The 23,347-nt window shown below is 43.4% G+C and overlaps 1 protein-coding gene across 9 annotated transcripts in view; it reads left to right on the top strand.

The window, feature by feature from the left end:
- PTK2 (protein tyrosine kinase 2) overlaps positions 1–23,347 on the top strand; it is a 352,211-nt gene that overhangs the window by 17,397 nt on the left and 311,467 nt on the right. For 2 of the 9 annotated variants that reach the window (XM_019553184.1, XM_019553174.1), the window contains exon 1: positions 18,357–18,422. In XM_019553184.1, the coding sequence (XP_019408729.1) occupies positions 18,386–18,422 (37 nt within the window). In that variant the 5' untranslated portion in view covers positions 18,357–18,385. Of the gene's footprint in view, positions 1–3,559; positions 3,620–18,354; positions 18,423–23,347 lie in introns of those variants that run through there. The other 7 variants (XM_019553209.1, XM_019553193.1, XM_019553237.1 and 4 more) reach the window with 6 other exon arrangements.

Here is a 23,347-nt window from a genome sequence, read left to right as displayed (position 1 = left end):
CCCTATCTTTGCCAGCTGCACATGTCATCTGGTGGCTACCCCTGTTTGCAAAGAGGGAGGTAAAAAAAGTGTCTGTTCTCCAGTAACCCTGCATCATCTGTAACTGCACTCCAGAAGGAATCTATGGTTTCTCTGGTCTTCCTCTTACTTTTGACATACTTGTAGAATCCCTTTTTATTGCTTTTTATGTCCCTTATCACTGCATCTGAAATGATGCCTTGGCCTTCCTAATTTTTCCCTTTTATGCCCATATGATACTCTTACATTTTTCCCTAATACTCTGACCAAGTTTCCTCTTTCTGAGGTTCAACTTCACAAAAAAATTGCTGTCTTGCCTGGCTAGTCTCCTGTTGAACTTAGTTTTCTATCACATTGGGATAGCTTGCACTTGCACCATCAAAAGGGCCTTTTTACAGTATAGCCTGCTCACCTGGACTCCTTCTCTGCTTAGCTTTACTGCCCACCAGTTCCCCAAGTTTTGTTAAAGTCTGCTTTTCTGAAGTCCAGTGTCCTTGTTCTTCTGCTCTCCATCCTTCTACCTGTTAGGGTCTTGAATTCTATCATTTCATGGTGACTTGCCCAAGTTACCTTCATACTGTCTTCATATTCTCAACCACTTCCCCTGTTTGTGAGCAGTAAGCCAAGAAGAACCCCCTCCCCCCTCAGGTGGCCTCTCTCTCACCTGTACCAAAAGTTATACCCAGACCATACCAGGAATTTGGTGATCAGAAACTGGTTTAAATCTATAACAGAACAGAAGTTCAGTGCACATAAGCTGGTTTCAAAATGGCCAAAAAGTGGTTTAAGAGAAGCCTGGTTGAATGTCATATCAGACTTAACTGATTTAGGAGAAACCGGTTTATGGAACTTCTGTCCTAGACCTCTTGGTTCAAGCTGAATCACAGTCCCTCAGCTTCCCAGCATGCTTTGCAGCCCCGGACTGGGCTGTGCTGTCTGCTTGAGCAGAGCGGGGTTGGCCCTGCCCCTCTGCTCCCTAGGCGGTAGGGGTGTGGGTAGGAAACCTGGCTTGTGCAACCTGGTCTGCCTGGTAGGAGCAGAGCAGCCCCTGCCAGACTTTTCCCCGCTGGAGTGGAGGAGGCAGGGGCGGGCATAGGCCAGCAGGCTCAGGGAGATGGGGATTAAACCCCCTGCCTCCCCTCTTCCACCAGCCCGGGGACCCCAGTCAAGGTCTGCCTGGCTTTCCATCTGATTGGCCGCTCACATTGTGGGGGACATGGCTAGAACCAGGCTGGGCAGCACCTCAGACAACAGTGGGGCAAGGAGGGGGATTAAGCTCCCCTGTCTCCCCTCCCATCTTCCACCAGCATGGAGACCCCAGCCAGGGTCTGCCCAGGTTTCCCTCCTGCTGGCCACTTATGCAGTGGGAGGCATTGCCACAGCTTACCCAGGTAGTGGCTCAGGTCATTCTCCACCACCTGCTGCTCACGTGCCAGGGGGCAAGTTGGGCAGACCCCAGCTGGGGTTCCTATGCCAGTTGGAGAGAGGGTGACTTTAATCCCTTTCCTTGCTCTCCCATTGCCTGAGGTGCTGCCTGGGGTGGTGTCTGGTCACACCCCCTCCCCCGCCCAACCCCCAGGTTTTCAGCAAACCTGAAAAGGGCTGCTTCCCCCCTGCCATTCTAGTCACACCCTGGCTGGGGTCCCTGCAGGCCAGGGTGAGGGTTTCAACCCCCAAACCCTCCCCGATCATACTCAGCAGCCTGGCAGGGCCTGGCCACACCCCCATTCCTGGTCAGCTTCCCTCCAATCTTGCTGCTGCAAAAGGGAAGGGAGGGATCACTCTAGCGCCCCTCCTCCAGCTTTTAGCCTGAGCCACTGCAGGCATGTGGCTGCATTTCCGGAGTTAACAGTGAATGTGTATTCACTTGCAAATTGGTTCAGTCTATGCAGGTTAGACTATCCTACAAAGATTGAATCCATTCAGGCTCAGGCTTTTTGAATGTCTACTTAGCTTTCATAGCACCATGCATAAATTGGCTGAAAGTGACTTGATGCAATTCATGTATCAATTGTGTCATAAATGTAACATCTGCCAAGGCCCCTGGAGTCTACCATAAGGGGTTCCCAGTATATACGGTGTGGCGGGCCAGTAGGGGGCGCTTCTGCGTTGAGCCGCCCACCTCCCTGCTCCTGACCACCTGCCAGGCTCTGAATGCCTCCCTAGGGGCGCCTTATGTCCGGCCCGACCCCTTCCTGGAGCACATACGCTAGCCTGGGGGTAACGTCGCCGCCACCACCCCAAGAATAGACTCACTCCTGGCCCTGTGTCCGTGGGGAAACACAGGCCTAATGTCCTACGGGTACTCGACCCAGTACAGGCACTTGGGGCACTTCCCCAAGTCCGGGGGCAAAAAGTACAGTCTCCCTTAGTCTGCAGACCTAAGGGGTCCCTTAGGCATAATTTAGACCCACCCCTCAATAAGTCTCCCACACCAGTCACAAAGGAAGACTTTATTGGTTACAGGGGTAGGGTGAAAATAGGGTACAAGATTGAGCAATATCCTAGAAATCCTAAAGAGCAAACAGTCTGGCTGAGGTAGCCTTTTGATCACGCATCTGAGTTACTGCCAGCTAGATATCTAATCAGATCTTGAGTAGCTTACTCACAAGCATCTTCCAGAGGCTGGTGAAGTTACCCCTCTGGAGGCAGGCAGTTTCTAGCTTGTGAGTTTGGGGGAGAGAGCCAATTTTAGATGGTCATGCTCCCTGTGTCCCCTGCATGGCTGCTGCCTCACCTCATGGCCGAAGAGAGCGCCTCCTCACCCATCCTAACTTATATAGCCCCCGTGACCTCATTCACCTGGTCCAGTGGAGGAGGCCAGCCCCAGTTGACTGTCAGCCAACCAATTTGAAATACATCACCTGTTACCAGGCAGATCCCAGCCCACCAGGTAGATGCCCCTCACCCAGGTACCAGTCAAGTAGGCAGAGTGAGCAGGTTTCCCCCCTCCCTCAGGAATGCAGCCAGCTCAAGTTACCTAAAGAGCCAGGGTAAGGGTGTGGTCTCCTCTGCTGAGCCCACCCTACTCAAATGGTCACAGCACAGAGATTTTATCACATTGTCACAGGGCAGAGATTTTGGGGAGAAACCAAGGTTGCTTTCTGCCATATACGGCATATGCGTAAAATTAACATAAACAGAAAGTTTCATTGCTGTTAAAGTTGTATTAGGATTTACCCACCCAAAACCTTAAAAAAACAAAATTATTAGAAGAGTCTCCAAAGTATCTTGTCACATTTAGACAAGATGGGGAGATGCATTATTTTCCACAATACACTCCAGTGTTCTAAAAGCATTTGCTTCCATCCCCAGTGGATATCAAAAAACAGTATGTACTTAAGTTACTGCTCGTGCAAGCCTTAATGAAAAGTTCATGTTCTCTGTCAACGAACTGATACAGCTGACTATCACCATTCATTCATTCACAATGTTATTTTGTCTTAATTTTGCTGAGTTTGGTGTGTTCAGGTATATGTGACTCGTATGAAACTTGGGTTGTCTGTAAAGGTTCCTAACCAATTCTCAATTATCATTTCAGATTTGAAGTTCCGTCCCGTGCTGCTCTACCTTTTACTGAGAGCTGGAAAAAAATTTTAAGGTATGCAGAGAGAGTTTTGAGTGAATTATATTTTTCAGTGTGTTTTGTTCATTCTGAATGAAATAAAATGAAGGTTAGATTTTCAGAAAACCTACAGATGTTTGTGGAGCTCAAGTGGCATTGATTTCCAGTTGGGGCTTTTATTTATTAATTCATTTTAGGTCTTTGAAAATCATAACCTTCAACAATCCATAATTACTTTTGCAGGTTATTTTTTAAACCAGAGCCTTATAAAGCTTTAACTTTTAGCTTTATAAGATTTAACCAACCAACCAAAAACAGTTTTCTTGCCTCGTCTAATGCGTGAAGGGCTTGCTAAGCTCAGACCGAATGGTTGGCCTAAGGGGCATTTGTAGGAACTTGCCTGGTCTACTAAAGCTGCTTAACTGAGTGCTATGTGGCATCAGGATGACCTTTTTATACTGAAGAAGAATTTCAACAATTCCTTATTTCCATAGGTTATTTTCTGTGCTCTAAAGGAAAAATGATGCTGTAGTCTTTCTTCAGAATCACAGCCGTTTGATCTATGTGTATCCTGTCCAACTCTTCTTCTGGTCTTGATCACATGTGACTCCATTCTTGGCCTCTTTAATTTTTCTGTGCTTTCCCAAGATAACTTGATCAATAGGCATAGGCTTGTACGATATATGTGTTAAAATGAATATATAGGCAGTCCTCGGACTTACAACAATTAGTTCCTGAAAACCACATCTTAAGTTGAAACATTTTAACTTGGAACCAATTTTCTCATAAGAAACAATGTCATAAATGGGGGATTGGTTCCTGAACCAAGGCCCAATACCCTATTTTCGCTAAAAATACCCCAAAATTTTGTACTTGATCAATTATAGACGAGTAATGTAGCTACATTATTGTATTTATATTGTAAATAGCAATCATATTGATTTGGAAGGACTTCTTTGAGGTGACTTTGCTGGACTTTTTAAAGGGTTCTTGGCTGGAGTCTTCTCAGGAGTCTTGGCTGCAAGTTTTTCTGCAGTATTGTCTGCTTTCTTAAAGAAAGTGTCCAAGGAAGTTTAGACAGATGTTCTTCAGGGAGATGGGAGATGCAGCAAACCTTTTTGCTGGCATGGCATCACATTGGATCAGGTGTTGTAAAGTTGAAACTGACATCATAAAGCTGAAACAGGATGACACTTTGTAAATGTGAAATGTTGCAACTGGAAACGTTGTAAGTTGAGGATTGACTGTACTCTATTTTTCTAATTCTCTTGCACTTGACTGTCATCAGTGCAGAACTTGAGGGATCTGGTCACTAATTCTTGTAGCCCACAGTTTACTACCATATTTACTCTAATACAATATGAAGTTCTCCCCCTTTTGGCCTGGGGGAAAATCCATCTGCCTTACTTGGATACAGTAAAATCATGTTAAATACATTGTCTGTTGTTAAACTGCAGCCAAAAGCAGCATGTGCTCAGCAATGGAAATCAACTATGAAGTTGATTAAATACAGGCAACACTCAGCATGACTATAAAACATGTGGCCCACCTTGGGAAAACCTGCTGATGGTGGAACCCTTTTTCTTTGTGTGGCTCTTAGAAAAATACAGGCGGGTGTTCATAGTTTCATAGTTGGTCGGGTTGGAAGGGCCCTGAGCAGATCATCAAGTCCGACCCCCTGCCATGGTAGGAAAAGGTAGTGGGGTCAAATGACCCCAGCAAGGTGTTCATCCAGCCTCCTCTTAAAGACCCCCAGGGTAGGAGCCAGCACCACTTCTCTTGGAAGCTGGTTCCAGATCCTAGCTGCCATGACAGTGAAGTAGAGCCTCCTGATGTCTAGTCTGAATCTACCCTCTGCCACCTTGTGACTGTTATTTCTAGTCACTCCTGGTAGTGCTCGGGGGAACAGGGACTCCCCCAGTGCCTGCTGGTCCCCTCTGACTAGTTTGTAAACAGCCACTAGATCCCCCCCTCCTTCAGTTGTGGAGGCTGAACAGGTTCAGGTCCCGTAGCCTCTCCTCGTAGGGTCTGCCCTGCTGCCCCCTGATCATGCAAGTGGCCTCCTCTGGACCCCCTCCATGTTGTCCACATCCTTCTTGAAGTGCGGCACCCGGAACTGGACACAGTACTCCAGCTGTGGTCTGATCAGTGCTGCATAGAGGGGGAGGATCACCTCCTTGGACCTGCTTGAGATGCATCTGTGGATGTATGAAAAGGTATGGTTGGCCTTCCTGACTGCATCCCCACACTGCTGGCCCATGTTCATTTTGGCATTAATAGTGATTCCAAGATCCTTTTCTGTCTCTGCACTGACAAGAAGGGAGTTCCCCAGCCTCCACAGGGAACAATTACCAGGCCTGGTGGTACTAGACTGGCACTGGGAGGCCCAGAGCCAGCCCTTACACCATTCCCTTGGTGCCAAAAATGCCTGATCTTAGCCAAAAAGCTGAGATGCTGGTGGGAACCTACCACAAGAACAGGTCAGTGCAGCTCATCTGAATCAGACACGTGGTAATGCCCACTAACCATGGTCCCCTTCATTGCTGACTCTTTTTAGTTATGGTGGGCCACAACACTGCATATAGTACACCCAGAATCTCTCCATTGGCCCTTCTTTCAACCAGGTACATATTCCTGTGGTCCCACCTTCCATGAGGTGAAACTAGACCAGGTTGCCTTGCATCTCATCTGCATGTTCATTTTTTGGAGCCTTGTAGGACTCATGACATGAATACCTGGTTGCAGGCATGAATGGGGGCTAATTAGCCCATGGCTCTTTTGTGGCGTGCATCTGGAGTACTGAGCTGTGTGGTCATCATTACTTGAAATGCTGTTGACTTTGGTGGGGCCCAGTGCGATGAACTATGTAGTAAATCGCGAGCCTTTGGCTTTGCACGATTTTCATGCATAGTTTGTGCTATGCAGAAGTATGTGCCAAAGTACTTCTCAGAAGTATGTTTATAGAGTACCTGTGCTAAAACTTTGCAACAGTTTCAAAAAAAGGGTAACATGCATCAATTCTGGATAAACTAAGTACATGGGTAGTATATGCAAATTGTTACAGCCAGGTTTAATTTCAGGGTTATTGTTTTTAAATTTGTTCCTCACTTCAGTATTCTCAGGGAGAACAGGGTCTGACAGTAAGAAGAGAGGGAAGGGGCTGCCAGGAGAAAAAGTTGGGGGGGAAGCAGAAAGAAAAGGGCTACCTGACCCCCCAGATTTATTTTTTCCCTGCTGTAGCAGTGTGAGGGGGACAAATTCAAGGCAGAACTCTAATAATTAGATTCTACACCTGAAAAACTATAACAGACTTATACATTTTCCATATAGAGAATCTAATTATTTGGGGGGTTGTCTTTATATTCAGGGTCACCTTCTATTCAAGTAAATACAGTATCTTTTTTCCTGCTACCACTGTCTCTTGTGGTTAGCAGCTTGGGAGCAGAGTGTCCAGCAAGATTCATTGTCACCCCTGTTTTGGCTTGTAAAAAAAATCAATTTGGTGCCCACTTAGAAAAAATGCCAAAGGTCTTCTCCACTTAAACACTGAGGTATATGATGATGATGGTCATGTCCATCTTGCTGGTCTTGATATAATCGCAGGGAATTTCTAAACATAAAAAAGCTGCTGGTAATATTCTGGATGAAGCAAACTGTACTGCATTCATGGCCATTACTGTTAAACTGTGTTTTAGAATAGTTTAATAGTGTTCTCTTATCTATGGAGCCCTTCAAGTTATGTCTGTGATACTAGTTGCCCATTTTCAGTGTGGCATGGCCTCCTGTACTAACCTGTTGTATAACTTTAGATAGATATGTGGTTTTGTATAAGTAAAATTATTTTACAAACCAGTTTAAAGATGGTAAATATTTTAGTAAAAGTATCAGTGCTGATGCTTAAGGTCCTGTGTCCTGTGCAGTGTATATATAGACCTATATAGGGCATCAGGGTCTCTAGATGTCCTGACATGACCTCCACTGTCCTTTTCCCTTTTGTCTTTCCCATCTCTGGTCCAGGTCTAATTAGCACCCTAGTATGCTTGCTCCTTTTTTATAGTAAACTTACTTTGTTTTGACATCTGTCTGATATTTCAATCCATCCTAGAAGTTTACATTGCTAAAGAGCAGGGTAAAAGATAGCAGGAGCCAGGGCACCTGTTACAGTGTGCAAGATGGTTTCAGTTTTGATATCAAGGAGGTGTGGGAAATGTTTTGGTAATGGATATATGAACAGTTTTTTTCCCCTGAAAAGCTTTTGCTAATAGATAAGGGCTAATGCAGAATAAATGTTTGAAGCTGCTTAGCTACTGATAGCAGAGTTCATGCCCTTGCTTTTCAGCTAATATTTGTTGATGTCTCTGCCACCTAGAGCAGTGTCAGCAGTGCAGTATCTATTCTGCTTTAGGGGGCTAGCAGTGTCTTTAGTAATTATATTGGAAACCCAGAAAAGTAAGAGCCTGAAATGATGTCTGTTGGTCTTTGAGTTTATCTTAAAACGTACTTATGTGTAAGGGTATACAAAGCATCAATTTTATTTTTTTTAATGCTTCATTTCATTTGACCTTTATAAAATGAATAGCTACTAATGTCATGATGTCATACATAAAGCACACTTGTATTTGCTTTGTAAGCCTCAGCTATTTATTTGTTCTTTAGAATGCAGTTGTAAAAGACTGATGCAAGTCATCCTAGTAAAAACCATGGCAGCTGCACATTTATTTGTTAGGTAAATATCTTGCAGTACAGTGAACCTTCCTGGATGTGACTTGGCTGTAAAGGTTTTGTTGAGCTCCATCAGTAGTATAATTAGGGCATAGTGAGGGCCCTGTGCTGCCCTGTATGGCCACAGGAGTCAGGCAGGGGAGTGCCACACCCACTGATCAGTATATCTGGGGTGTGAGTGGAGCAAATGAAGTGGTGTGCTCCCTTTTCCCCTCCTCAGTGCTCCTGGGGGATGGTCAGTGCTTCCTTCTCCCCTTCCTGGACCTTTTATATGGTCTCTGCTCAGCCACAGGGGCTGGTCAGTGCAATGCTGCACTGTGTATTGTGGGGGGGAGGGGAAAGCTGCTCAATGGGGGAAGCAGAATGGTGTTCTCCCTACCACACCCCTACCCCAGGTGCTCAGTGAGCACCTTGCATTACTAAACACCACTAATGGTAGTGTTACAAAATGCAGCAGTAACAAGTAAGGAAAGATTGCAAGAGAGATTCAGTTTACATGTAGCATTTTCTTGATTTGTTCGTGGGCATAAAGCAGTGGTTCTCAACCTTGTTCGACTCAAGACATCCCTCTTCAGAGTAAAAGCACCCTTGAGAGAATGCCAGAACCCACTGTTGACTCATTTTTTGACTGTGGAAAAAGAAGCAATTCTTTTTTTTAAAAGACATTAGAAAGACCCACAACAGGTAAACATGTTTTAACACTATGGATTCCTATTTGAAATCTCTGGGTTTATCTTATAAATTGTGTTTGGACACCTAACTGCTAATATTGCACTGTGCTCTGTGGCACCTTTGGGAGGATATCCCAGGGTGCTGCAGCACTGTCTTTGAGAATCACTGGCGTAGAGAAGTCTGTTCGCTTTAATAGGAATTTTGGGGACTGGAGGGATTTGGGATTAGTTATGTTTGTTTGCCAGTATTTAGTACCATCCCCTTAAAACTGCAGTAGCGCAGTGTTAGGCTGTATAACTGTATGGCTCCAAGCATAGGAGTTCAAGCCTTGCTTAACTCATGCCTAAACTCATGTAAAGGCAGGCAGTGGGATGGGGGGAAGCATAGATCCTGGGGTGCCAAAGTGATCTTCACCATAAAAAGGTTGGAGACCACTGCCTTAGGGCATGCTTTTGGACAACTGAAGCACGTATGTGTGTGCCGGACATCTGCTCCAATGTGTGCTAATTAGTCAAGTCTGCTAAAGCGTGTTAATGCACTCCAGCAGCCTCTGTCACATATATTCCATGTTTCCGTGCTTCAGAATGGTGTCCGAGGTGCTGTTTGATGAGCTTTAGTTCAAGTGCCCTGTCACCATTTAGAAGCATGGGATGCTGAATATACGTGACTGCAGTAGTTGCTTCAATTAAAGTGCTTCCCCCTCCACCCAGGACTGTGTGTATAGATGCCCCTGGTTCCCATTGAAAGCTTGTGATGGGACGTAATAGCTTAATGGTAGGTGCCTTCCAGTCCTGTGCTTCTATTTATAAGCAAGAAATTGAAGTTCAAAAAGTATAACCTGTATCAAGTGGCTCATATATTTCTCCAGAGCTTCCTGCCCTAGTTATTTGCATCTTCATGACCACTTTTTCTCACTTTCACCTCACAGCAAAACTCACTTTTTTTAAACTGAGGTAAAGCAGCTCAGCTAAATGTAGTTAGCTCCCAGATTATAGTGCTTTCCTTGCCTGCCTGTGAGCCCGGGCTCGGAGGTTAGCTCTAAAACCAGTGATTCTTGTCCAGCGTTGTCCAGTCAGTGCTAGTCAAAGAGTCCCAAGAACATACATCACTAGGTCTGTTGTGGGAAACATACAGTAGTTCAAAAGAAAAAAACGTGCAGTCGAACAGGGGAAATGCTTAAAAAGGGGTAAGTCTCTTTAGTGTTCACTAAATTTATGTACTAGTATATTCTGGTTTCTAACCAATAGCAAGTATATGTCCGGTATGCAAACATACTGTTTTGGCAAGCAGGTACAATAAGTTACAGAAACACTGAATGGTATCTCATTCTTACTTGTTGGGATGTCAGTTGGATACATGACATTCTTTCTTTGAAATAAAGGCTGATATTCGGGAAGCATGATACAGGATTCAGAAAACGTGGGAGTACGGTAATAAATCCTGGCTGGTTAGTCAGTAATGGTTCCAATGCTGTTTGCTTTCTAGTATTTTGCTACCAGAAAATGTAGTGCTTGTACCGTGACTGATAGCTATAGATAGCACAGATGCTGCATTATTCATGAGTGTAGGAAACGCATATGAGAAAAAGTCACTTTGATAACCTTTTCTGTAAAGAGCTGCAGTGGTACACTGAAGAGTCACTTGTGGCTCAGAAGCAGCAGTGTGAGCCTTGCTGCCCTGGACTATGGCTCATCATGGTTTCCTTCCTACACACTGGTGAATCCAGGGTTCAGTCCCTTCCATAGGTGCCAAAAGATGTATGCCTATATGTAGTTTTTTGCTTTTTCACCCCTTCAGGCAAGAATAAAGTATGAAAACCAAGGGAAGAGATCATTCAAGCAATGGTGTCCATGGTTCAGTGAATGTTACATATTTTTCCTTTTTGTGGTAGAAGTAATGCATCCTTATGATATCAGGGGGAATCATAGTACAGGAAGTACTGCCTTTCAGAATAGATTCTATACTGAAGGCTCCCAAATGATTCACTTCATGGCATTTCCTTATTTTTCCAAGTTTCATGGTGTTAACCCCTGTACCGTGCCACATTGCAATTTGAAAAAACACAGTTGGCCCCAAAAAACTCTTCACCAAAGCTAAAGAAGTTACATGCATATATGTTTAAGCTTTTGCATGTGTGTTGATCAGTTCAAATGAAAAAGAATAAAAGGAATAATCCCTTTGTGAAAGCTTAGCATGTCCGTAAGTGTTTGCATAATAAAGACTTCAATGTTTGGTGTATAGACTTAGACTGGCACTCAAGGCTCTCAGTCATTTTTACCGTTATCACTTGTATTACTATAGCATTGAAAAGTCCTAGTCACGGACCTAGACCTCATGGTTTGATGCATGGGGCCCTGGCAGACATTGAATTTATGGTGCAGTTAATATTTTAAGCACACCATAAACTATAACAAGCCATCCATTCATTTGGTTTATGGCATGCTAAAACATTATATGTGGAACATCTTTGTGACTGGTTTGCCTTGTGCCTTAAATAAAAATGTGTGGTATATGCCATTGTGTGAACACAACAAAAAGGCTGCCCCTGCCCTTGCCCCTGCCCAAAAGAATGTACCATCCAAATATAAGATGAGACGGTGTGTGACTCGACAGATGGGGAAGTATGAGCAAGCGGTAGGATGCAATAAATAGGTCAGCAGCGGTCTAACCATTTTATTTTCTGGGCGTCAAAGCAAAAGAGAGTTTTTCCTAAGAATGAGCGGCACTGTCTCTATTTTCTAAAAATGAATATAGGTGAATTCATAAAAATGAATTATCACTAGCATTATCCAGCAAAGACTCAGAACTGAGTGAATCTTAGTACCGAGTCTTTCGGGAGATAAAGTGCTTTCTGAATTTAAGGAGCATAGCTTACCAGAGATTCCAGGATAGTAAGCATTAGGTAGCAAAACCCATTGTTTGTTAATATTGTCTTCTGGTCAGGTCTTCTAGCTACTGTGAGGCCATGGCAAAAGCCATGGTAATGATGGCTCTCCTTGATCACAGAACAAAAGGCAACAGTGATTACTAAACTTGTCTCTTGAACAGCCTGATTCTGTAAATGGTGACTGAGTTGCTCCTGTACATTTTTAAGCTCTTATCATTGTAACAGAATAATTCATATTTTAAATGCCGATAAATCCCTTAAAAATGTTAATTAAAACAAAACATAAATAAATTACTCTAGTGACCTACATAAAGGAGGGGGAACTAATTTTTCTTCTAGGTATATACGAGTTGCTTTTCTTAATGACAGCTTTTATACTCTAAGCGCAAAATGTAAGCCTCTGTTTCCACAAATATCATTCTGGACTGGTGAGTTACTCGGCAATTGTGCTTTTGCAGAAAATGTTAAAAAAACCCCCAAGCTTTCATTTTTGTTTTATGTTTGGCACCTGGTGATTGCTAGTGTGAAAGGTTCCAACTGAGTTATAAAGTTCTGAGTCTGTAGGTAATAAAAATGTTGACAGACCCTTAAATATGCTGGTTTGAATGATGTTATTAAAGAATAAGCTTTCATGTGCCTGGGTTTAGCTTTACAGGTCCCTTTAACAAAGCAGAGAGAAATCCTGGTGTATGGCACTGATTAGCTCATGTCCCATTCATTGATCCCAGCCCTCAAAAAATACAGTAGATTACAAACAGAGGCAGTGTATTTGAAAAATACCTGATGCACTAGAATGGCTGAAAAATCCACTTACTATTTTGTGTTTCTTTTAGCCTTTTTTTCATTAGTAGCTGTCATCAAGTACTTGGCCTGTGCCCAGTTTAAGTGAACCTCAGAACAGCATTTTTTAGCTTTGAGTTCTTTGCATGGAAACTCCTGTATAAGTGCAACTTAGTAGTTAATTGAGATGAACGGAATCAGCTTTCTATACAGTAGGGGTGGTAAAGATATGGCCCACAGCCAGAACCGGCCTGTGGAGCCCCTTTGCCTGGCCCCTGTTGGTTTCCCCTGGGCCTGAGGTGATGCCCATGCTGCTGGACTTGCCCCGTGTGGAGGGCCTGTGATATGTGGTGCTTGCTGCAGGATTTGTGCTACTTGTGCACCCTCTCCAGGTGGTCCCATAGCACCCACTCCAGGTGGCTGCATGTAGTGACTATTTTTCCTCCCTCCCTGTCTAGTCCAGGACTGCTCTGCAGATTATGGACGGGCTGGAGCAGGTGCTATGTGCAGCATGGATTCTAGACCAGCCAGGATGGACCTCATGTGCAGTGTGGGTCCCGGACTGGCTACAGTGGGCACCATCTGTGGCATGCATCCCAGGACCTGCACTGCATATGGATCCTGACCAGCTGGGGTCAGTCCCGCTGCTCTGGATCCAGCATGGAGGGAGTGGGGGTTGTTGGGCAGTGTATGGACCTGATCCGGCCCCCAGACTGGCCCAGTGCTACTCATCCAGCCTACGGGGCCAGGTAAGTTTGACACCCCTGCTTTGTAGATTACACCCCTTTTGTCTATGCATGGAATAAATGTTTTAGCTAAATTAAAACAGCACTCTTTACCCAGGAGGGATCACGAAACTTCCTACCAAGATTGCTATCTATTATTGCTTCACCCATGCTGGAACGCTGCCATCCTTCTGCTAGATGGTGGGAACAACATTGTAGCATAAAGGAGCACCACTGCCACTGAGAGGGGGCATTGCACTTGATATAACAAAGCCTAGAGAGGGACCTGAAAGGTATACTAGGTTTTGTTCCCTGGGAAACTGTTTGAATGGAATTTTTGTGGCTGAGAAAATGTGGATTTTAGTTAACTTTGCAATGATTTATCCATATTTTTGCCAGTAAGTTTGAGAAGGTGTTTAATAATACTTATCATTTGGGTCATCTCCAAAATTATATGCAAATGAAGGCTAATAAAAAAATTGCAATACAGATAAATATTTAGATGGGTAGGGTTCTCTCTCCAAGTCTATGCAGAAAGTCAGGATTAGATTTTGTGAGTTTTCGGTTATGTCTCTTGCTAAGAATGTCAGCTCGGAGGCGCTGAGGATGTGGGGTCACAAGGGCCCTGGCTCCCCTTGGGAAGAGGGCTGTCACCTGAAATGTGTAAAGCTTTCCACATACCCATCATTGTAGTCCCCTCCCCTCCCCCCAGCAAAAATGAAAATTGGCATCCATGCATCAGCTCCTGCTATCTCTTTCCATATTGTCTTATCTTAATAGATCCCTAGAAATCCTATAGACTATGAAACTTCTGCTTGACTTTTTTTGGCATGTAAAGCCAATCCCTGTGTTTTGTCACGGTGTATAGCTTCTTGTAGGCTCAGGTCAAGTATCATTTGCTGATTTAAAAATATTTGAAGAAATTAAAAAACAGTATATGGGTAGATTCCAGCTGAACACTGTATTTACCTAAATCCCAAATAACTTTGAATTTAAAACAATTCTCCCCCCCCCCCCCAATAATTAGATTCTATACATGGAAAATTATAAATTAGTTAGAATTATTCATGTATAGAAGCTAATGATTGCAAGGTCATCTTCAATTCATCCCCGCCATCACTGTGAGGGGGGAAATAGTCTTGGGAGGGCAACCAGCAGAAAAAGCAGCACTGGTAGAAGTGGGCAACTTGCCCTATGCCCCCCTGCCTCTCTAGTTGTCTTAGCCCCACTCTAAGGCCTGTCCCATGGCTAGTTGCCTCCCCTTGACACCTGTCCTGCCCCTCACCTCCCTCCTCTGCAACTTACCCTATGCAGTGACTCTGGCTTCACAACATGCGGTGGCTCCAGGCCTGGGCAGGCAGAAGAGGCAGCAGCAGTTCAAGCCCCAGCCCTGGGTTGGGCCAGAGTCACAGAAACTCCCATGTCTGTGCAGTCCTTCCTGTACTTCTCCCACCCTGTGCTATGTAGTCTCCCCTGACATCCTTCATTTGCAGTCTTCCCTCCCTGCACCATCCCTGTACCACCATCACCTTCCCTCATGCTGCCCCTGGGCTGCGTACCGTGCAGGCTCTCCGTGGGCTGCCTCCGCTCTCTCTATGTGGCTCCCCCAGGTTGAGGTTGGAGTTGGAGATGCCGCTGGAGAATATGCCTGGCCTGGACTGTACTCAAATCTAAGATGACGGTGGGGGTTTTTTCATTTTTCCTTGGATTCGAGAAAATACGGGAAGTTAGTTCGTGGTCGCTTTTCATAAGTATCTTCATAAGAACCTGTTCTGTGCCAAGGGTGTCTTGGGCCCCTGAAGGAGATTGTTAACAAATCCCTTGTTTTAAAATCTGGTTTTAATGATCCAGAAAAAGGAGGAAAACACTTCAGAAGTTTTAACTCTTAAAGTGAAAGCCTGAGTTAATAATAATATCCTGTTCCTTTTCTAGTAAGCTTATAGGAAGGGTTTTGGAGAAACCCTCCTGACACTCTTTTTGTAGGGAATGTTACAGATCATGTTGCTGCTGTTGATGTTTGACTTTTTTTCATGCAGAAGGCAGACAAAAATGGTGAGAGAATAACAGCAAAAGGAGGAAGAAGCAGCTTCTGTCTCTGCTTTGTGTTTCTTTTTCTTTCTTTGCTTGTAGTGTGCGGTGCCCAGAGTCTGATCAGCTGCTGGAAGTGGTGATATCAATTTCCTTGTTCTGATCTGATTTGCTTAAGGCTCCTTTCAGGACTAGGATGATGAAGGCTCAGCTGTGTCATGGTGGGTCCCAAGAGATGAGTGGCAGAATGGTTTCATTCCACTTGTTTCCGCTTCTCCCGTTGTTTGTGCAGAGCTTGCTCAGTCTCCAGGAAGGGGCGACAGCCTCATTGTCTCAGCATTAACCAATCAAAACACAAGTTTTGGTTCCCAGTACAAGCATTTCTTCCAATTTCTAGAATCTTTTAGCTCATTTTCATACTAAACGGACACTTATCAGGAGCCTTGAAGATACCTTATCATGGTTATTTTAATCTAAAGAATTTGGTTTGCCTTGTGTTCAGTTTTTGCTGACTGTTGTTTGGACATCTTTTACCTTAGAGGCGTGCACACGCACTCTCTCTCTCTCTCTCTCTCTCTCTCTCTCTGTGCAATATGTATATATATAGTTTTAGTACAGAGTCTATTTGTAAACTGAATTTTTTCCTTTAGAAATGTGAAGGTATGGGGTCAGTGAAATCCAGCTCCCCTCATTCCTTTTTCCCCTCTGAACCATATAATACTTTCCTTAGAGGTAAGTTTCCACCTTAATTATTTTTTTTTTTTTAAAGGTCCTGAGTTACAAGGCCTGGAAATCTGATACTTGCAGCAATTCCTCCAGTTCCCCATTGCCATGCTATCCTTTGTATTGGTATACTGGGCATGTGGGAGTGCTGCAGAGGAGCCTTTTATCCATCAGCCACCCCACGTTTTTTTGAGACAGAGAAAGGATTACATCTGACAAACGTATAGCTCTTTACTAAGGTTCACGTGCAGAGGATCTTATTCAGGTTTGAGTGGTCCCCACCGTGCCATACCCCCAGACACCTTGTTGCTGAACCCAGGTCACTCTTCTTACGCCTGTCTGGTTTAGTTGTGCCAGCTGTCATCCCTGCCCTCCTCCAGCAACAACCCCCTCAGGTTTGCACACTCCATCCCAAGAATGGCCGGTCAGGCATACATGTCCCTTCCACATCAGCTAGGTGCACGTGCAGATTTGTGGCTGTCTTTTGAATGATGACCACAAACAGCCTTAAACTTAACATTTTTGAGAGGTCTCCAGTACAGCAAATCTTTTCTCTACTGGTTTTTACATAGGTGTCAATAAGCAATGAAAAAATAGGACGTCTAAGAAAAAAATCAGTCTCAAGTTCAGAGGCTTCCTGTTAATAACTTATGAAAGGAAAAACCAAATAAAAACTTACCTAGAAAATACAGGGCATAGAAATGTTCTGTGTGAAATGTCACACCAATTAGACACCTATTTTTAGGACAAAACCAGGATTGTGTGCTCCATTTTAAAGTCATTTTAGAATATAACTAATAGGGGTGGGAGGGAGGGTTCAGCGATCAAATATGGATACTTTTTGATTCAAGTGTAAAGTGTTCTATAACACATGTAGTATAGCAATCATGTTATAAATTTTAAAATACCCACAAAATCTTCCCATAATTTTCCCTTGGAGAGAAAAGGGAGAAGGGATTCACATGACCAGAATGGTGGGCAGGTGAGTTTGTGACGTGTGTACAGTACTTTGGTTCGACAAGAACTGGAGTAGAATAGGAAGGAGTCACTAACAGATGCTACATTAATTCTGTACATAAAGCTGTAAACCATAAAGGCTATGTAATGCCACTGTAATGGGGTTGCATTAACTTTTCCAATAAAACATTTTTAATGACAAGAAAATCTGTGTTATATAGAGCTAAAGTCAATGGAAGATTCTGCTTAAGAATAGAGGCTAAGACTCGGATACATCAATATATCAGTTCAGAAAGCAGCAAAAATGAATTCTACAAAATGACCAAGCTAGTTACTGTTGGGGTTTTGACTTCACTTTGAGCCCATCGTGTTTCTGTTAATGCAAGTTTTATTTGGTTGGTTGTTTTTTAATGGGTTCTGGTTTGGAAGTAATAGGGAAAATTGCAGAAGCAGTGAACCTTTTTCAGTTGGTAAAAAGGGGCTCACTGTTCTTTAATGCCTGCTTACAGTGGTGCGCCAAGCTGTTTGAACAAAAGAATATCTTTTATTTTCAAAACTGTATCCGAGCTATAAAATGTGTGTGTCTTGTTTCTGTATCACTAGAAAAATGCTGACCAGCATGAACTGAACTTTCATTTATCTGTGTTGAAGCTCCCTTCCCTGTGGAAAACCACGCACAGGACTGGAAGTTTTCAGAAAGACATCCTCATATGAAAATAGGGATATATTGAAAGTCCTGAATATTAACTGTAATAGCGGTTTTTGGTTTCCTTTATTTGTTATAACAAGAGGGTTTTTGTACACTTCAGGGAACTGAATAATAGGAGCATAAACTCAAGAATGAATGAATGGCTTCCACAGATCTTGGAAAAGTCTCATTTTTACCAGGTTGACCCTTGTCTGAAGTGAAGAGTGATGCAGAAATTTGAAAAAACTTCTACCATCAGTTAATCTTCTGTTTACATCTCCAGCCCTCTGAAAAAGTAATACCTCTTGTGCGGGTGATGTGATCTCTTGAGGATAAGCAAACCTTTTAATGAAAGCCTAAAACAGTTCCCTTACTAGCTGTTTGGGGGCTGGCTTTTTTTTTTGATTCACAGTATGCCTTCTTATCATTAAAGTTGCGTAAAATGTTTTCTGAAGTGAGGGCATGTTTTGATTTGCCTGTAAGAAATTTGAGAGCTCTCAAGTGTTTTAAAGATTTGAGGAAGGGAGGGAAGTTGAGATGGGGATGTGAGCAGTGCAGGGACAAGGAAACCGATCCAAATACACTTTCTCTTCAGGGTTTTTATATTCCACAGTGGAAAAATGCAGGTTTTTGGATTTTTGAATTGTGCAAATAATGGTACGTATTAGTAGCTATCTTGACTCTTTTTATTAGAAAGAAGAACAAAAAATTACCTTGTAAAATACAAGGGTGTTCCTAGCCCATGAATGCTAAAAGACTTCTGGTGCTGTATGCTTGTATAGCTGGTAATAAATATTTGGTTTTCTGTAGTGTTGCTTCCTTTAGAGAATATTTCTATTAATTTGTGATGTAATATGTATATTGGCTGCAAATAAGGTACTGATTTGTATATTGCTCTTTTTAAATTCTGGAGCTAATGTAGTCATTTAAAAGTGAAAGTAAATTCTTCTCCTAGTCTGTACTTGTAAAGAATGAAAAAGGTTTGGTTTCTGGAAATAATGTTAATTTTCATTAAAAAAAAATATATATATATTAGCATTGTGTGTGACTAAGTTGGTCAGTTTAATTTTTTCAGTGCAGTACAAGGGAGTAATAAGAACAAGCTGCCATGGTAAGCAAGCAGGTTTTTTACATGGGAACAGTATGTTGTTCGTGTTCACATTTAGAAAATATATAATAGTAAATTCTCTAGCATGTCCATCAGTAGCTGTGACACAGTTAGACTTTTCAGCAAAGGTTAGCATTTCAGCAAAAGTTTGATGTACTTCAGAAATTTAAGACCATTATAGAATGTCTTTTCTGGTATTTAGTTCAGTATTGAACATTTACTCACTTAGGTTAAGTAGCGTTTTTTCAGGATCTGTTAATATTTTATTTTTACATGATCTGTTAAGTATGGACGATAAAATTTTATCCTTGAGCCTATAGATTTCTATGAGTGTTGTGTGATTATTACTACACAACAGGTATTATTTTTAAAGAGTTCATAAGATGAAAATAAACTGTCAAAGTACTAAGAGTTCTTGTCCTTGTTCTTATTCTTAAGCTGAGATCAACTTTACTAATAAGGCTTCTGTTTGCTTTTTTGCTTAAGCTTCATGGTTTTGATATATTAGGCAAGTGTTGCCTTTTAAAAAGTCTCTGATCTCTGTCGTGATGCAAGATCTGTAAACTTGATTTGACAGAGGACTGCTGTTTGGATCAGATATGGAAAGAACTGTTGCTTAACTGGGAGTTTTGTCTTTCGCTTAGATCAGCTGATGGGGCATTCAGATCACAGTACGTTAATTTTAAGCTTCCTGTGAGATGGAATGAAAGTTGCTTGTCTGTTTTCTTTTATCTGCAAATGTCATCTGAGGCTCCCAGAAGAGAAGAGCCACACTGGCCTAAGGGTGTCAAAATATATGGTAGTCTGTTGGCTCGACTCTGAGTAGCCAACAATTTAGGAGGAGATATGATCGGTACTGTCAACCTGCACCAAAGGGGAACTGAATAATGGAACCAAATTTATAGTTACAAAATGATCCTATTTGTAGCTGGGCTACAATTTGCCTGCTTCCTTGAGAAACAGAGTATGAGCTGACTTCTACCAGGCTGAATCTTGAAAGACTGAATACAACATAAATTACTTGATATCTTAAAGGTGACCCATATTTCTTTGTGACCTTTTTTGAGTTTTCTTACTATGAATTCCTTTTATTAAGTAGCCAAATAATATACTTCTAAGAGAATTTTAGAAATAGATCTCCTTGGTGTAGGTCAGATTTGAGAAAATAAAAAAAACTTGAAAATTTTCAGTATTTAAAGTAGCGTTTTGGAAAAGGGCTTTGGTGAATGAGTCAGATTTGCTGTGTCAGTCAGCATACACAGCTTCAAAACTGCAGTTTGTAATGACTTTGTAACAGTATGTAATTACTGTGCAGACTTCAGAGTTTGAGAACTGTATATTATTACTAAACCTATTGACATTACCTAACGTCTACAAATGGATGTGAAAATAAGTTTCTTTTTGTGCTGTGTTGCAAATGCTGAAACTTTGCTTTGTGACAACTGGGTAATAGAAAACAATACTGTGGATCTCTGTCGTGATATACAGACTACTCCCAGTATCTTTTCTGATCTAAACACATAGATTGCAAGTACTTTGGATGTGGCCCCTTTTCTGTACATTGTTTGTTTGTTTACTTTTGTTTGTGAAGGGGGTGCTCCTCCTGAATCAGGATTAAAACAGTAGTAATAGTTTCACATGCTTTCAGAAGTTTAATTTTAGAGATGGATCCAAAAAAGTAGCTGTATCTATTTTTGAGAATATAACATGGGGTCTGAGGTGTGTTTGCTGATTATAAAAAAAAAAAAAAAATCCGTGGAAGTAGATATATTTTTCTGTTTAACAAACTAGAAGTATTTTAACATGTGAATTTTGAAACTGGAGTAAAAAAAACCAGGGTTGTCTCATTCTGTGTAGATAAGGCCAGTGAAGGATGTCTCTGATAGTTGTGCTTTGTCTCACTCCTTGCTTTTGGGACCAGACAGTTTTCTTTTTCTTAATAGTTGTCCTTTCTTTCCATGTCTTTTCTGTTAAAGAGAATGTTTCCACTGTAGACATGAAGAACCCTCAGAAAATGCTAGCTCTAGGTTTTCGCTCAGTTTTTGGCAACAGAAAGATAATAGAGCAGTTTCTTCTGTTGGAAAGAACTCGGGCCTCAGCAGGTCAGCCTGGTTTTGACATTGTGGATTCCTATTTGAAATCTCTGGCTTTATCTTCTCAATCATGTTTGCTCACGACCCCGGCTCCCTGGTTGAGAATCACTGGTATATAAGTCTTAGTATCTGTTAATTTAGAGCTAACATTGATATCTCTGCAATGCTGAATTGCACTGTTTAGAGTGGGAGTCCGCAATCAATGGCCCAGCTCACAGGCTGGATCTGGCCCGTGGACACAGGGACTCAGCACCAGGGGTCGTTATCTGCTGGCACTCTCCCTGTGCCACTGCGGGAAGAAGCACTGACTGGGGGCAGATCCTAGCGCTCGTATGCCTCTGACCTGAGGTGTGGGATGTTCTGACCCACAGCTGGAAAAGGTTGCCTACTGCTGGTCTAGATATAGCCATGGACTTCTGCCATTGCTTTTTGATTCATGATGAAGAGCAAAGAGATGAACAAGCACCTTAACAAAATCTGAATCTGGGCGGGGAGGGTAGGAATAGGAAATCTCTTGTCACTTCATAGAATCACATCATAGAAGTCGGGTCGGAAGGGACCTTGTAGATCTTTAAGTCCGACCTCCTGCCTGGGCAGGAGAAAAACTGGGCCCAAATGATTCCAGACATCAAGCCTCGTCTTAAAGACTCCCAGGGTAGGAGCTAGCACCACTTCCCTTGGAAGTTGGTTCCAGCTCCTAGCCGCCCTAACTGTGAAGTAGTTCTTACACATGTCTAATCTAAACCTACTGTCCAGCAACTTGTGGCCGTTATTCCTTGTTATGCCAGGGGGTGCTAGGGGAAACAAGGTTTCTCCCAAACCCTTCTGGTCCCCCCCTAGTGAGTTTATAGACAGTCACCAGGTCCCCCCTCAGCCTTCTCTTGTGAAGGCTGAACAGGTTCAGGTCCCGCAGTCTCTCATTGTAGGGTCTGCCCTGTTGTCCCCGGATCATGCAGGTGGCCCTCCTCTGGACCCTCTCAATGTTGTTCCACATCCCTCCTGAAGTGGGGCGCACAGAACTGGACACAGTACTCCACCTGTGGCCTGACCAGTGTCGTGTAGAGGGGGAGGATCACCTCCTTGGACCTGCTCGAGATGCACCTGTGGATGCACGACAAGGTCTGGCTAGCCCTGCCAACCGTGACCTCACATTGTCAGCCCATATTCATCTTGGAGTCAATAATGACTCCAAGATCCCTTTCTGCCTCTGTGCTCTCAAGAAGGGAGTTTCCCATCTTATAAGTGTGCTGCTGGTTACTACTGCCCAAGTGCAGCACCCTGCACTTGTCAGTATTGAAACGCATCTTGTTTTTGCTAGACCACCCCGGTAACCTATCCATGTCTTGCTGCAGTCTTTCCCTCCCTACTAGCGTGCTCACCTCACCCCAAATTTTGGTATCATAAGCAAATTTAAACAGAGTGCTTTTCACCCCGTCGTCCAAATCGCTTATAAAGAAATTGAACAATGCGGGCCCAAGGACCAAGCCCTCCTTGGAGACTCCACTGCCCACTTCCCTCCAGGTCGAATATGACCCATCCACCACCACCCTCTGAGTGTGACCCTTCAGCCAATCTGCAATCCATCTGACTATGTAGGCATCAGTGCCACAGTCGCCTAGTTTTTTAATAAGGATGGGGTGGGAGACAGTGTCAAAGGCCTTGCTGAAGTCCAGAAAGACTATGTCCACAGCAACACCTACATCCAGCGCCTTTGTAACCTGATCAGAAAAGGCAATCAGGTTGGTCTGACATGACCTGCCCCTAATGAAACTGTGCTGGTTGCCCTTGAGCATCATCCCTGAGGCCAGCCCATCACAGATGTGCTCCTTGAGGATCTTCTCAAAGAGTTTCCGTAGGATTGAGGTAAGACTGATAGGCCTATAGTTGCCCAGGTCCTCCCTTTTTTAAATATGGGGACCACGTTGGCTATCTTCCAATCATCTGGCACCTGGCCCAAGCACCATGAGCGCTCGTAAAGCTGTGCCAAGGGCCCTGCAATAACCCGTGTTAGCTCCCTCAACACCCTGGGGTGCAGAGCATCTGGACCTGCTGATTTGAACACGTCCAGCCCCTCCAGAAGCTCTCTAACCCAGTCCTCCCCAACCTGAGGTCTGGAGGCGTTCCCCTCGAGTCTGTCTTGTGTCACGGTGGGGAAGTCCTGGTCCCTGGACAAGAAAATGGTGGTGAAGAACTGGTTAAAGAGGTCTGCTTTCTCCTCTGGTGCAACCACCAGATTACCCAGAGAATCTTGCAGGGGCCCCACGTTGCCCGGTGCTTTCTTCATCCTACCTATGTATTTGAAAAAGGACTTTTTATCATAGATTTCATAGACATCAGGGCTGGAAGGGACCTCGAGAGATCATCAAGTCCAGCCCCCTGCC

Source organism: Crocodylus porosus, unplaced genomic scaffold (assembly GCF_001723895.1).
Source record: "Crocodylus porosus isolate Cpor-Errol unplaced genomic scaffold, CroPor_comp1, whole genome shotgun sequence".
Lineage (NCBI taxonomy): Eukaryota > Metazoa > Chordata > Crocodylia > Crocodylidae > Crocodylus > Crocodylus porosus.
This window is presented reverse-complemented; position numbering and strand designations above follow the sequence as displayed.